General features: G+C 43.6%; 1 protein-coding gene across 6 annotated transcripts in view; it reads left to right on the top strand.

The window, feature by feature from the left end:
• PPP1R12B (protein phosphatase 1 regulatory subunit 12B) overlaps window positions 1-13,375 on the top strand; it is a 181,880-nt gene that overhangs the window by 95,324 nt on the left and 73,181 nt on the right. For all 6 annotated transcript variants that reach the window (XM_059717218.1, XM_059717219.1, XM_019492481.2 and 3 more), the window contains 4 exons: window positions 7,641-7,731; window positions 10,734-10,907; window positions 12,226-12,409; window positions 12,900-13,012. In XM_059717218.1, the coding sequence (XP_059573201.1) occupies window positions 7,641-7,731; window positions 10,734-10,907; window positions 12,226-12,409; window positions 12,900-13,012 (562 nt within the window). The remainder of the gene's footprint in view (window positions 1-7,640; window positions 7,732-10,733; window positions 10,908-12,225; window positions 12,410-12,899; window positions 13,013-13,375) is intronic.

The raw sequence follows: 13,375 nt of genomic DNA on the forward strand, positions 1-13,375 counted from the left end.
CAAAAGGGGGTGGCTAACTGGCTCCTCTCAATTCACTGAAGATGCTTAGCGCTGGTATAAAAATCTGTGAGGTGGGAAATCCCTGTTGCTTTTATGTTATAGTCAAAAAGACCTTCATGTGAAATTGCTGCAGTAATTTAAATATTTCTATATGTTTAAGAGGAGGTGCTTAAAGGCATTGGCTTTAACTGTCTGTAGACCAAACAAGCCTTTCCATCTGTAAGACACTTAGGCCCCCAGCACACATTTATTTATTGGTGTGATGAGATCTGATTCCCAACAATTGCAACTGCTGCCATGCCACACGTGAATGGTAGGAGGTGCAATTTTGGGATCGGATCCCAATCATGCCCTTTCTACTTGCCAGTGTAGGGCTTTCTTTGCACTGGCAAGTTGAAAGCTGCATGCCCACAGCCCTGTGCGCAGGGCTATGGATGCCACCTTTGAACATACTGCATATGGGGAAACTGCCCCAGCAGGAGGAGCTGTAGGGCAAGGCAGTTAATGTGTTGGGTCATAGCAATTCCCAGAGATCCCCTGATCCACCATTTAAAAGTGTCTTGATTCTCAGCCCCCACAGAGCTGCAGGACAAAGCAAGAAATGCCATTGGGCACAGAGGCTGTAAGGTTCCTGGGTGGAGGAACTCCTTGGCTTCCTCCCACTGGGAACTCTGCATCTTGCAAACCTGATCATCTGGCAGCCCGTTTTCAGCATTGGGACGGGGGTTGTCCTGGTCCTGATGCTGACAATCATGTTTAAGAATGCCACACATTTGATTTACAGCACTTTGCAAACTAGCCACAAAGATATTCCCTATTTTTTGTGGAATATATTTGTTGTTGGTTTACCACTCTTATGGTACCCTAAATTGGCTGAGCATATATCCCCATTCCTATTTATGGAATGATTAACACATTCAGTGTTATCATAAATCTGATGTGTCCCTTGTCCTTAGTCAGTAGTGGGTGGCTATTCATAGTCAGCAATGTGAGGAAGCACCAGTCAATTCTGGCTTTTAGAGAAACAGCCATCTTGGCATCCATTAAGGACACTTCAGAGACTCAGCCTTAAGTTAAATAGATTTTTAAAATGGATTTTGGTGAAGAGATCTCAGTGTATTGGAGGAATTCAGGTTGCGAGAAGTGATGGCTGCTCGTGCAACACAGATATGTTATTGTTGAAATAAATAAGGAGCCCTGTACTAGTGTGTACATAAAATGTATCTATTCTTAGTATAACCGTTATAGAAATATTGGTCTTCATTGACAAAGGCATATGTTTTCAAGCAAATCTTATTGTCTAACAGTATTGATGCCAAGCTTTATAAACCCAGTGGATGCATTTATGATAAACTTTTCCTGTTGACAGAGAGATGGAAGTCACCAAATGCCCTTTGATGAAAGGGACAGCCCTGGAGTTAAATGAAGACAAATGTTTAATTTCCAGTGTTTGTTACTAAGTTTTGAGTTTGCACATTCCCTAATATCCTCTTGGTGAAGGGCACTTTATCACAGTTTTTTAAACTCAGCAATTTTAGGAAGCTTTAAAAGTCTGTCATGTTGTCAGGCTGGATGATAATATTTTGCCAAGGGTATCTAACTACTGATGGCTAAACAGTCTAAATCCAACATAGCTATTCTCCCTTGATGGTTGGACCAAGAAATGGCTGACAAGGTAGGTGATGTCACAGGATAGCAAGAACTTTTTTAGTGAAGTTTCTTAAGCAGCAGCTTTTATAAGGTTTTTCTGCATCATTCCTTTTCATTTAATTTTCATTTAATTTCATTTTAATTTTCAGTCTTGTTTCTTTACAAAGAATTATTGAAAGTCCTATTCTATTAAAATAGGAATTAAACAGCAGAGGAGAGTTTTGTTGGTTACAGTTTCAAGCCTCTTACCAAATAAAACTGTATTCAAAAGCTCTTATTTTTTGCTCAGTTCATGCTAAAGGGCATCCTTATTGCTTTCACTGTATGCTTCTGGGTAGCATTTCTGCATCATCAAGCTTTGTCTAGCCCCTTACGTTTGCATTCCAAACCTTGGGGAAAACAATGGAATTGGTTCAGTTCTTCCTCTAGCCTGGCGTAGTGTGTAATTTTTTTGGGGGGGAGGGAGGTCTATCTTGTTTCAGTTTTGTATTCCTTAAAAGTGGATAACTAATGTTTAGTCAGAGCAGAGGATGCCAGTTGTCCTCCCCAGCTTAATCTAGTTCTGGTCCCTGGGCTCAGATAGAAGTGACAATTTCTGCCCGATCTGGCCCTGGAAAACAATCTACAGCTGTGACAGAGCACAAATGCATGGCTGCAGAATGTTTTAAAAGGGCCCAATCCCACCACAATCTGAACCCTCATTACATGAAGGTTCAGATGAAGGCAGTCCAAAGCAGAACACCTTCATTAACTTCTGTTTGCATGTGCCAGGAACAGGGCTTGGCAGATGCAGCCCAGCCCTGCTCCCAGCACTGTTTTCAGAATGAGAGGGAGGGAAGGGAGCAGATGGAGCTTGCTCTTGGGGCTACCCAGCCGGCGCTGCAGTGGAAACCCACCCCCACTCCCGAAGGCCTCCCTCCCCTGCCTTCTCCCCCTTCCAAAACAGAAGGGAGGTGCGGGGGGTGGGGGCTGCAGAGATGCAGCCTCTGTTCCTGGATGGGCTCCATATTGAAGCTCAATCACCCACCCACCCTTCTGACCCAACAGCTAATTTCTCTTGGGTTGGAAGGATCAGTCTGATTCATAGCACTTTCTGTAAAGCACCATGAGTTAGACCCAAAAGCTGCACTTCTGTCTGCGCTTTGTTTAGTCAGGGCAAAGATTCATGGTTGTTCTCCCTGGCTTAATCTAGTTCTTGTCCTTCTGGGAAAACAGGATTCACTTTGAAGAGTGGGTCAGGCAGACAGACACAGCAGGTGTGCAATAAGGGTATATACTCAGTGGAATCGCTTGCTTGAGTCAGTACCACAGGCAGGATTTTTTTAGTCGTTCCTCAGAAATTAAATATACCATTGCAGCTTATATAAGGCTATCTCCTCAGAGATCTGCAGGGCCATATGTTTGCATTTTCAAGACAGCTTAAATTTCACAGTCAAAATATAGTTTTCATTCTTTAAGAGCAGTGCCCACTCTACCTTGTGAACCTCTGTCTTCTCTCCTTACCTAGCCCTGGTTGCCCCTTTCTTCGCACAGTCTGATCATGGTGTCAGTCTCTCCTTGTATTTCTGGAACGGTCTATTTGTACATCTGCAGCATGGATTTATCATCTTACTTTAATTAATCTTTCTCCCTTGTCTTTATAGATCTCTTTATTTTTCTGTCCCTCTATTTAACATGCTGCAGTGTTTTAGGATACAGCTTGTTTGTTAGGGATAATGCAAAATAAAACCGTGTAGCCCGTCATGAAAAACATAATACTTGACAAGAATTAGAACAATATCATAACTGAATTGTCACCAGATGTGCTACTAGCTGATTTAATTTGAAAACTATACACACCTCCATGCTGCTCTTACAGCATTTAATTGTGCCTGTCAGCCTCACTCCGGGAATTTGGTTGTGCCATAATACAGTGTCATGGCTGAGTCATAGCTGAAGAAATAATTATCCTCTCATACTTTTAAGATAATCGTGGGTGGAGGAGTGGTTGAATACTAACAAGCAAACCAGGGCCAACAGCTTGGAAAACAGCTGGGAACTTGGGGACCCAAAGTGAGGCTGACGAAAAGTTTGACTTTCAGAAACTGATACACTTCCACTTTCTGAAACACAGGGAAGTATGTAGGAAAACCCAGGACTGAGGCACCTGGATTTTGTTTTGTTTTCTTGGGTGAAGTCTACCTAATATCATGGTGGGGGGAGGATGGGAAGATTTTAAAAAGGAATCTCCAGTCCCTTTCATCCTCGTTGAGAGCACAGGCACACAATGCAATACTCACTGTACCACAAAAACTTTAACACAGAGGATATCCCGGGGACTCTTGCCCATAAGTCTTGGCACTGCTGAGACATCCAACTACTGCTCATTACAGGGAATGGATGTGGAGATTTGGAGCCCTGTCAAAAGGAGAACATTTCAAAAGGGCAGCAGCTGTTAAGTTCCACTTGTTAGATGCAGACAAGTGGGAATGATACAAATGTAGCAAAACCATTTCAACTTTAACTCTGGTTCATTTCCGGTTAAAGTTGCTGCTATTTTGCTAGGTTTGTATCACCCCTGTTACTAGTCTGCAAGTAGCAATTAGAACCTAACACAGTAGTGGGCAATTATTTGGGCCTGAGGACCACATAGGGAGTTTTGGTTAGCTGTTGTAGGCTGGGTCAGCACTCCTCCTCCCACCGCAACAATTCACCAATTCACCAAAACTCCCTATGGTGCTGTGGGTGGGTGCTGAGCAGTGTTCAGGGGTGGGAAGGGTGGGAGACGCTGGGATCACATGCCCCTGCCCTCTGGGATGGGTCTGTGGATGGGGGGGCTGCCTGGGCACTAGGTCCCAGGAACCTGCTGTGGGTATGGGGAGGGGGGGGCGAGGAGTGGAGGGTGGGGGCTGGCACATGCTGCAGAGCTCTCCTTGGACAGTGCTGTCCACGCTGCCCCTGTGGTGCTCTGCATGGGACTGAGCCCCACTTGCTTGTGCCAGGGCAGCCTGTGCTGCACTACTAGTGATTCCTGCGGCCCAGCCGGGTGCTACTCCATGCCCCCTACCTTCAGTGGCAGTTCCTGCTCCTGATCTTGCCCCTGCAGCACCGTGCTGTGCCATGCAGCTCCTGGGGAGCAGCTTCAGCCAGGACCTTCCCCCAGCATGCTCGGCTCTGCTTGGCACTAGGGACAGGAGCTGCCTGGCTGAAGTTGTGCATCTGCCCACCTGGAACAGCATGGTGTGGCACAGCAGGGGCAGGCGCAGCTTCCGGCAGGCTTTTCCTGCTGCAACAGCAGCTGGCCAGGTGCTGCTCTGCGCCTCTCGCCTCCAGCAGCAGCTCCTCCTGCTGTGCCACTTCCAGTGGGTGCGTAGGGCTCCAGCTCCAGATCCTGGCTGTCTTCCAACGAAAGGTGCCCAGGAGCTGAAGCTGGAGTCCTGTGTCCTGGGAAAGGAGCTGTCTGGCTGAAACTGCTCACCCAGAGTGCTGTAGCATGGCGAGGGCAAGATCAGAAGCAGGAGCCACTGCTGGAGGTAGGAGGCTTAGAACAGCACCTGGGTGCAGCTACATCGGAAACATCCCTGCCAGAAACTCCATGTTGGCCAGGGCCTGGGCTGGCAGGAGCCTGGTTCAGCCTGCCCCATCATAAGTGGACAGGGCATGGCCCTACGTGGAGTGTTGCAGGGGCAGCCACAGGCCAGATCCAGTCACCTGGAGAGCCAGATTTGCCCTGTGGGCCATGCTTTACCAGCCCCTGACCCAACAGCTGCCATCCTTTTGAAGTGTTGCCCTTTTGCAATGACTCCAAATGTATGCGTCTATACCTACAGGTATAGCTGTTTTTAAAAGATTCTTCTTGCAACTCCAACCTCTGGTGTCCTTTTAAAAATCTACCTACTTTTGCATATGCATGATCTTTAGTTACATGAACAAATCCTAGTTGTCAAATATAAAGATGACACTTTTCTCCAGTGTTTATAGATCCAAATGTTGGAACATTTTGTAGCTTTATTTGTAAACTAAAACTTCTTTGAAATGGTCTGGATTACTGTCAGCTTCAGCTTTTCTCCTTTATTAGTGTTTTACTGGTATGTACTAATCATTGAAACCCAAATCCTGAAGTATTTAGCTGTATAACTCCTGTTGATTTCAATAATGAGGTACTAAATTAACAACCTACTTCATCTATAAACTGAGGGCGTACATATATTTTACTGCTGTTTTGTATTTGCATTCTTTAGAAGCTTCTGGGTACTATGCACAGCATTAGGTGCTCTACTTGGGCCATAGGCTGTAGCAATTAAATGCACGCTGGTTGATTTCTCAAATACTTGATTGCTGAGATTGTATCTTCATGTATTGCACATAAGAAGGCGGGTCAATGTTCAGGTTGCATGTGCAGCTGTGACTTTGTCACTTTGTGGTCTGACTAAATCTCTAACTCTTGTGACTTGCTTTTCTCAACAATTCGGAATGAAATGTCAAGTGTCAGGAGACATGTTTAATGACTGGGACATATCATACATACGGCATATCTTCCACAGATTTACTGGCCAGGTGAGTAGGTGCCTAGCACCAGATACTTCAGAAGAAGGTGCAAGAAAATCTTTGATAGACAGTATGGCCTATAGGCAGAGACCAACCTAATTTGCAGGGGCTGCCCCCAGATTTCACAGCAGAATGCAGACCCAAGCACCCTTTTTGCAGATGGAGCAGAACAGGGCGTCTAGCTGAGGGGCCCTGGTGGCTCTGCCCCACACTGCTGATTGGCTGTGGGGTGCTACCTGTCATGTGGCCCTGCCCCTAGCTGCTGATTAGCTGAGGATTGTCAATCATGCAGTCCAACCTCTCACCAGCTGGTTATGGGGCGGGGCCACATGACAGGCAGCCCTCACAGTCAATCATTGTGTGCATGTGGGGAGGGGGGTGGCAGCCATCTAGCTGACAGCCTTTCAAATGGGCAGCCGCCACGCCTGCGCCACCCGCCGCCGCCCCCCCCGCCTTTGAACAGGCTGCCACAGTGTGCTAGAGACTGCTGGTTCCCTCTGGGAGCCAGAGTTTTATCTTCAGTATGTTTTTTTGGGGGGTGGGGAAGGTTCAACAGATTTCATGGGCATTGCCCGAATTTCGCGGAAATTGTGAATTCAGTAGGTCCCTACCTATAGGGGATGCTTTTCCCAAACACCCAAGGCTTTGTAGCTGGTTTATGGTCTGATGCACAGGTTTTATTATCGTTCTTTTGAATTTCTTAGTTCTCTTGCAGATGTTTTCATGTAAATGTCCATTTTTTAAATCCTTTTTGGTTCAATGAAATCTAGTGACAGTTTGGTCCACGTCTGAGTATTGTTATATGAAGTGTTCCCATTCAATATGAGTTTGGAGGGATTTTACTTCAACATTTAGAGGAATTTCTGCAGTATTTTTACGGACTCTTTACTGTGGGCAATTCTATCCTTACAGAAAGCCAGCAAGGGTAACATTATAATAAATGATTTCACACTGATAACAATGGTATTTTCACTTAATCATCTGTACATATTACATGCAGCTTTTAGTCCTGAAGAAAAATGTAAGATGAAGGTTATGAGGAATATAGAAAAACAGGATTTATGTGTCTGCGGACTTGATCTGAATGGAACTACAAACTTTCTTGTTTGTTTTAGTTTATGCACCAGAAGTTGTAGACAGTAGGTCTAACTGGAGTCCGTTATTGTATGTAGGTTACAGACATTATTTATATTAGAGTATAAAATGTCTAGCAGGTAACACTTGGACATTTTTCTTGAAGGTACTCTGGTGAATGAGTGAGCTGCAACACTGCAGCAATTGGTTGTGTACTAGTATAGTCATAAAATGCCATATCCCCTAAACAGAAGTAAGAGAAACTGCACAGACTGACCAAAAATGGCTCTGTCTATATAAGGGGTTGAAACTCTTGCTGTGAGTTGGGCAAAACTAGGTCAATAGGCTATCTTCTGTTGTTTTATGCTTTCCTGACCTGTTCTTTCCAGGTCATATCTGACTCCTGTGCGGGACGAGGAAGCTGAGTCTCTAAGGAAGGCACGATCCAGGCAAGCCCGACAGACGCGCAGGTCTACACAGGTGAGGAATGATTTTCCTGCTGACCTTGCATCCAGGTCGCAGGCAAGAGAGCCCCCTTCCTTTTACGATACCTTGGTGCTGTGCTATCCTCACATATTTACAAATTGTATCTACGGAAAAGGGAGATGATGTGGTTAGTGGCTCCAAAAGACATGAAGTTAGACCCATAGACGTAGGCTCTAAGAAGTCTTTAAACTCGAATAGCATTTTTCTTTGTTTGTTTGATTGTTTTCTGCCTTTCCCGAAAAAGGCTCAGGGCTCTGTTTCCCTTTGTTCACTGTTTACATCAAGAGATTGAGCATATTTTAAGAAACATTCTCTTAGACTTGGGGTCCGCCTTGCCTGTAGACTCCTTATTTTGCTTTTAACCCAGTTTGTGCAACTAATTCTTCCCATGGTCTTTCCTGGCCATTCTGTCTTGGTACTGTTCTATCAAATGTGAATATGAAGGTGGAGGCAGGTAAAGGCTTGTGGAAGAGGTATGGGGAGGAGCTGAAGGGGACTTCAAAATGCAAGCCCAACATCTCTGGCCAAGCATTGGGGATCAGAGGCTTCCAGCCAGAGGTGCTAATGAGTTTCCCCACTGAGGCTCTAAAACTTTGTACCTGGCTGGGCTGCTGGGCATGGTGGATGAGAGGCAATGGAAGCCAGAGCTATAGGCAGTGTTTAAAGTCCCCAGTGGAGGAAGCCCATCAGTATCCTCTGCTGGGAGCCTCTGATTCCCCCTGCATCCTGCAGCCTAGCCAGAGCTGGGTTTCCACAATCCAGCAGGGTTTGTATGATCAGATGATTGTCTACCCTGAGAATGCTGGGTGAGTCAGACCTAGGACTGTCTGATGTTGGAGCCAAGAATCAGCTGACCATCAGTTCCACCTACACTGTGACACCAGCCTTAAACTTTCCAGTGCAAGAAGAGCCAGGGATGATAGAACTGGTGCAGTTGGGCTCTAATCCCTGATCCCAAAATCATGCCGTCTGACACACACATGGCATAGCAGGAGGCATGATTATCTGGATTTGGGATCAGATCCAATTATGCCATTAAATGAATGTGTGCCAAGGGCCTTAGTGATACTCATGTGATACACAAAGCTCGATTAATCTGCTGAAATACACTAACATCTGAAATGAAGCATGACATTTGACAGCCAGCAGCACTACAAAGATCTTAACAGGAAACAAAGAAATAGATATATTTTAAACTTAGGAGGAATTGAGATGACAGGCTGAAGACTTGACTAGCTGGCTTTGGCTAGGACAGATATTGTTTCCCCCTCTTGCTCCTTGAAGGGGTCAGCAACTCTCTAAAGACCCTAATAGTTTAAAAAATACTGCATTTTACTCAGGGGGAGCACAACTTAGTTGTCAAAACGTACTGCAAGTAGACATCTGGTAGACATGCACGCACATGAGTGCATGTATGCACGTGCACGTTAACTTAATTCATTATTTTTAAATGATTCTGTCTAACAGACAGTAAATTCAATATGTGCCTTGCTTGTTTAATTTGAAAAGAAAAAGAAGCAAAACTGTTTCATTATTTTAAATTGATTACTTTTGGTTATTCTTATAATTGAGAAGTGTAAACTTATCACCTTGTGATGGATTTGCACCATCCTAATGGGCAATCAAAGCTCCAAAATAATGCGTGTGCACAGTTAGTAGAACAAGTGCTAGTACTTGCCCTATAAGTCCCCACATTAAGAGCTTTTGACTTGGGTGTTACCAGGTTCAAACTGTCCAAATATGTACGTGCAATTTGTTAGTTATTGGGGAAAATGTAATAGACAAATGGAATTGCAGATGGTTTTTCTGTGCGGAAATCAGACTCAGCAGTTTCACAGAGTAGGCTGAATCAATTTTATTTCCTTGAGTACAGTCCAGGAGCCTATCCAGTGCTCTGGATGCCTATCTTGTAAATTAATAATCTCAGCATGCACATAACCCAAGGACTGTTCCTACATGATATTTATCCACTTCAACCCATATTCTCTTCAATCTTAATAAAGAGAGAAAAGATGAGCTTTGCAGCATGTCTGCAAGGCTAACGAATCTGACTGTTAAAGACCACCGCAGGCATTTTGCTTTGTATTCCAGCCTGCAGTCAGGCAGCTGTGCCACCTTCCACAATACAATGAACTTCATTTCCATCATGCATACAGGTTAAAAACTAAACATGAAACATTTGTTCCCGTGCCCAAAAGTGACCCTTAGATTGAGGAGAGGAAGAGGCTTTCCAGCAATCTGTCTGTGTTCAAGGTTTCCTCCCAAGTAGATAGCTCTTTAATGCCCTTCTTGAGCAGTCTATAAATTAAGTAGGGGCTTCAGTCTATCTGACAAACGTGTGAATTATAACCAGAGTTTCACCATAGTGGTTTAGCACTTTGTATTTATAGGGGTGTTGCTTACCTGTCTGAATTTAGTAACTTCCTACAGTGAAGCCTGTAGCAGATGACTGAAATTGTCAATTCAACTGACATATATCAAATGCTAGTGAAAGTATGCTAAGTTGAATAGAGCAAAATATCAAATTAGCAATAAACTGGAGACTGAATAGAGGAAAAGCATATCTGGATGGTGCTATAGTAGACATATGATTGGCATGTCTGATGAGCTCTTGAAAGTATTCTTGGTAATCAACTAATTCCAAAATACCATCTCCAGATGTGTACAATTTCCAGTTGTAAGACTCGCTTCTGGTAGTATAACCAGCTTGTTGGCTTCATTGTTGTAGATCTCAATTTTGGGTCATCTTGAGTTGCTAAGGATTATACATATTGACTGAGATTAGTATTATTTTTTTAATGGTAGATTTATCCTAATCTGTTGATCTAGATGAAAGTAGGACCTAGAGATATCAGCACCTATTGTGCTGAACATTATAAACATGGTACCTGCCCCAAAGAATTTGCAGTTAATTAAAGAAGGAATGCATCTCTTGTCTTTAGAAAACACTTAGTTGTAAGTGTTCATTTGTTGATGTTATTCTACTCCTTCCCCAGGGTGTGACGCTCACAGATCTTCAGGAGGCAGAAAGAACCTTCAGCCGATCTCGAGCAGAGCGGCAAGCTCAAGAACAGCAGAGTGAGAAATCTGAAAGCACTGAAACAACTGAGGACGGAAGTGAGAGACAAGTGGAGGCCCGGCCCCGGTGGAGCAAAAACCTAGATGAGGAGGTGGTCTTTCTATGCTTCCTAGCTGACTCTTTTAATAGTTTGGACCAGCTGAAAGCAAGTGAATTCTGTTGATTGACTAAGAATAGTCTCTGGGAGTAGTAGGACAGACAGAATTGGCTATTATCTGATTAATCTTGATACTTAGGTGCTTGAAACTTGTATGATACATAGTTGGTTTGTTTGTTTCTTGCATCGTAAATTACTTGCTGCCTTGTTTTCAGTTTAAAATTTCATTTTTCATCTCGTAAAATAAAAAAAAAAATTATGAGAACTGCAAGATCATTGAATGCAGAGTCTAGTAAAAGGAGAATGATGCCACAACTCCATTCTCTCTTTAAGGATCTAGTTGAGGCTGGGTCTTGATGCTTCTCCATAGATGTTCTGAGTAACTGGTGAAGAGCAGACACAGATGAAGGAAGGAGTCCTCAAAGGAGTGTTATTTTCCACAAATATTATATTTGGGTGAACTCTAACCCAGGCCAACTTTCACTTCTTCTAGAGAATGCTTATTTGCAAATGAGCAACCATCCAAAGTTAGCTCAGTGGTAATAGGAAGTAGTGTAAGCAAGGAAGTCACAGTATTCCTTGCTATTGGATTCTGATGGGAAAGGTTAAATTGAAAATACTAAGACTTCAGTATGCCATGTTTAATATTATTACTGGTCTGTGCCCTTGTTTTACATTGCCAAATGATTGTTAATGCAGCAATCACAAGAAGCCTGAAGTCAGCAGCTTCTTTAATATACATTATGTATATAACAAGCCACCTGAATTTAAACAAAATTGATATTGAACATTTTGATTGGCTCGAGCAGAACATGAAATATGCACGCTTCCTTTTGGCAGCCCTGTACCCAATCCCGGGATAATGCCTGGGGTAATGTTGTTTTAAATTTCTCCAGAAGTAACTTTCCAGCCCTGGCATAAAATCATGCTATTCTAGTGGATCTTAACATGTAGTGGTCCTGGCTCCTTCATCCTTTTTTGACTGAACAACTTCCTTTCACTATGCATCTTTCTAGTCTCATTTACATTGATGGTATTGGCTTGCAAGCTGGCTCTCAAAGATGCCTGTACAAAGGGATGAACAAACAATTCCTCTCGTCCCGAGCCTCTTCTCTTGTGTCCACCCTCAGATGTAAACAGCATTAAATCCATTTCCTAATCTATCCTCTCTGGCAGGTTATGGTTTAAAATATGCAGCAGCAATGAAGAGAACTACATTTCAGATATCTTTGTTGCCCATTTAGAAGATACAGGCTTTAACTGGTTTGTTTCCCTTCTGCTAATCTTTTTATTTATGGCTGTTTGTTTGCAGCCTGTCTATCGACGATTAAGGTGTCCCATACAACCAGACAAACCCCCAGCACCAGTATCTCCCTCTACAGCTGCCCCTCTTCTTTATACAAGTTCTTACCTGGCTCGGACAAATAAACCTCTAGGCCCTGACTCTGAAAACCCAGCAGACTTCCACAACACGGCCACAGAGATGGAAAAAAATGGTATGTACCTTTCAGAATGAAGACAACTCAGATGTTTTAGACCAGGGTCAAGAGGCTCAATGTATATCTAGAAGGCACTAGGTTTTCAGTTGTGCACTGTTCCAGCTGGTCCTGGGGGGGTGGCCCTACAGGGAACCTGTGAACTAATCAAGTTAATGTATATATGTAGATGTAATGCCTAACACAGGATGTCTAGGTCACTTACAGAGCAATCCAGTTCTGACATGTAAAGATGGAGATTAGCGGAGAGGTGGCTAAAGCAGTGGTAGAATTTCAAGTAATGTAACTCCTTTTAGCCAATGTCCTCGCATGGTGTTGAGGGAGCTATGCTGCTGGAGGTGCAGTCTTTAGGATCTATCCAGTGAAAGGAATATAAAGTTATCAGGCATCTTTTAGGTAACTGCAGCCAATTTGAAAATGTCACTAGGATTTTGATTACAAACAGAATTGTGAATCATCTTAAACCAAGGCAGTCTCTTTGCTTATCTAGAGTATGAAGATCAAGATTTAGATGACAGATCTCCAAACACGCAGTCAATTCGAGAGAGGCGGCGGCCAAAGGAGAGGCGAAGAGGCACTGGCATCATTTTCTGGACAAAAGATGTGAGTGAGAGCAAAAGGCAAACTGGGTCTTCAGTATTCAAAGTTGAATATCTTTTTGATTTTTAAAGTCAAAATCCATTTGGGCCTCAGTTCCATTCTGTTACATTAGTACATTGAATTGAAGGTCCCTGGATAAAAGCACCCTTTTTACTTTATGCCAAGGGTGATACGTGTTGAATATGTTGAAAGAAACTTTTATTTTTGAGCTTTCTGCTTGCACAGGGAGTTGACTTTCATCACTGATTCTTAGGATATGTCTTCATTGCCTCCTGAGTGAAGCTGGGCACCACAAGAATAAACCACACCTGCTCTGATCCTGCTTGAGTTGGCAAATTTGTGGAGTAGACAGCATGGCTGGGGCCT

Source organism: Alligator mississippiensis, chromosome 14 (genome assembly GCF_030867095.1).
Source record: "Alligator mississippiensis isolate rAllMis1 chromosome 14, rAllMis1, whole genome shotgun sequence".
In the NCBI taxonomy this organism is placed as follows: Eukaryota; Metazoa; Chordata; order Crocodylia; family Alligatoridae; genus Alligator; species Alligator mississippiensis.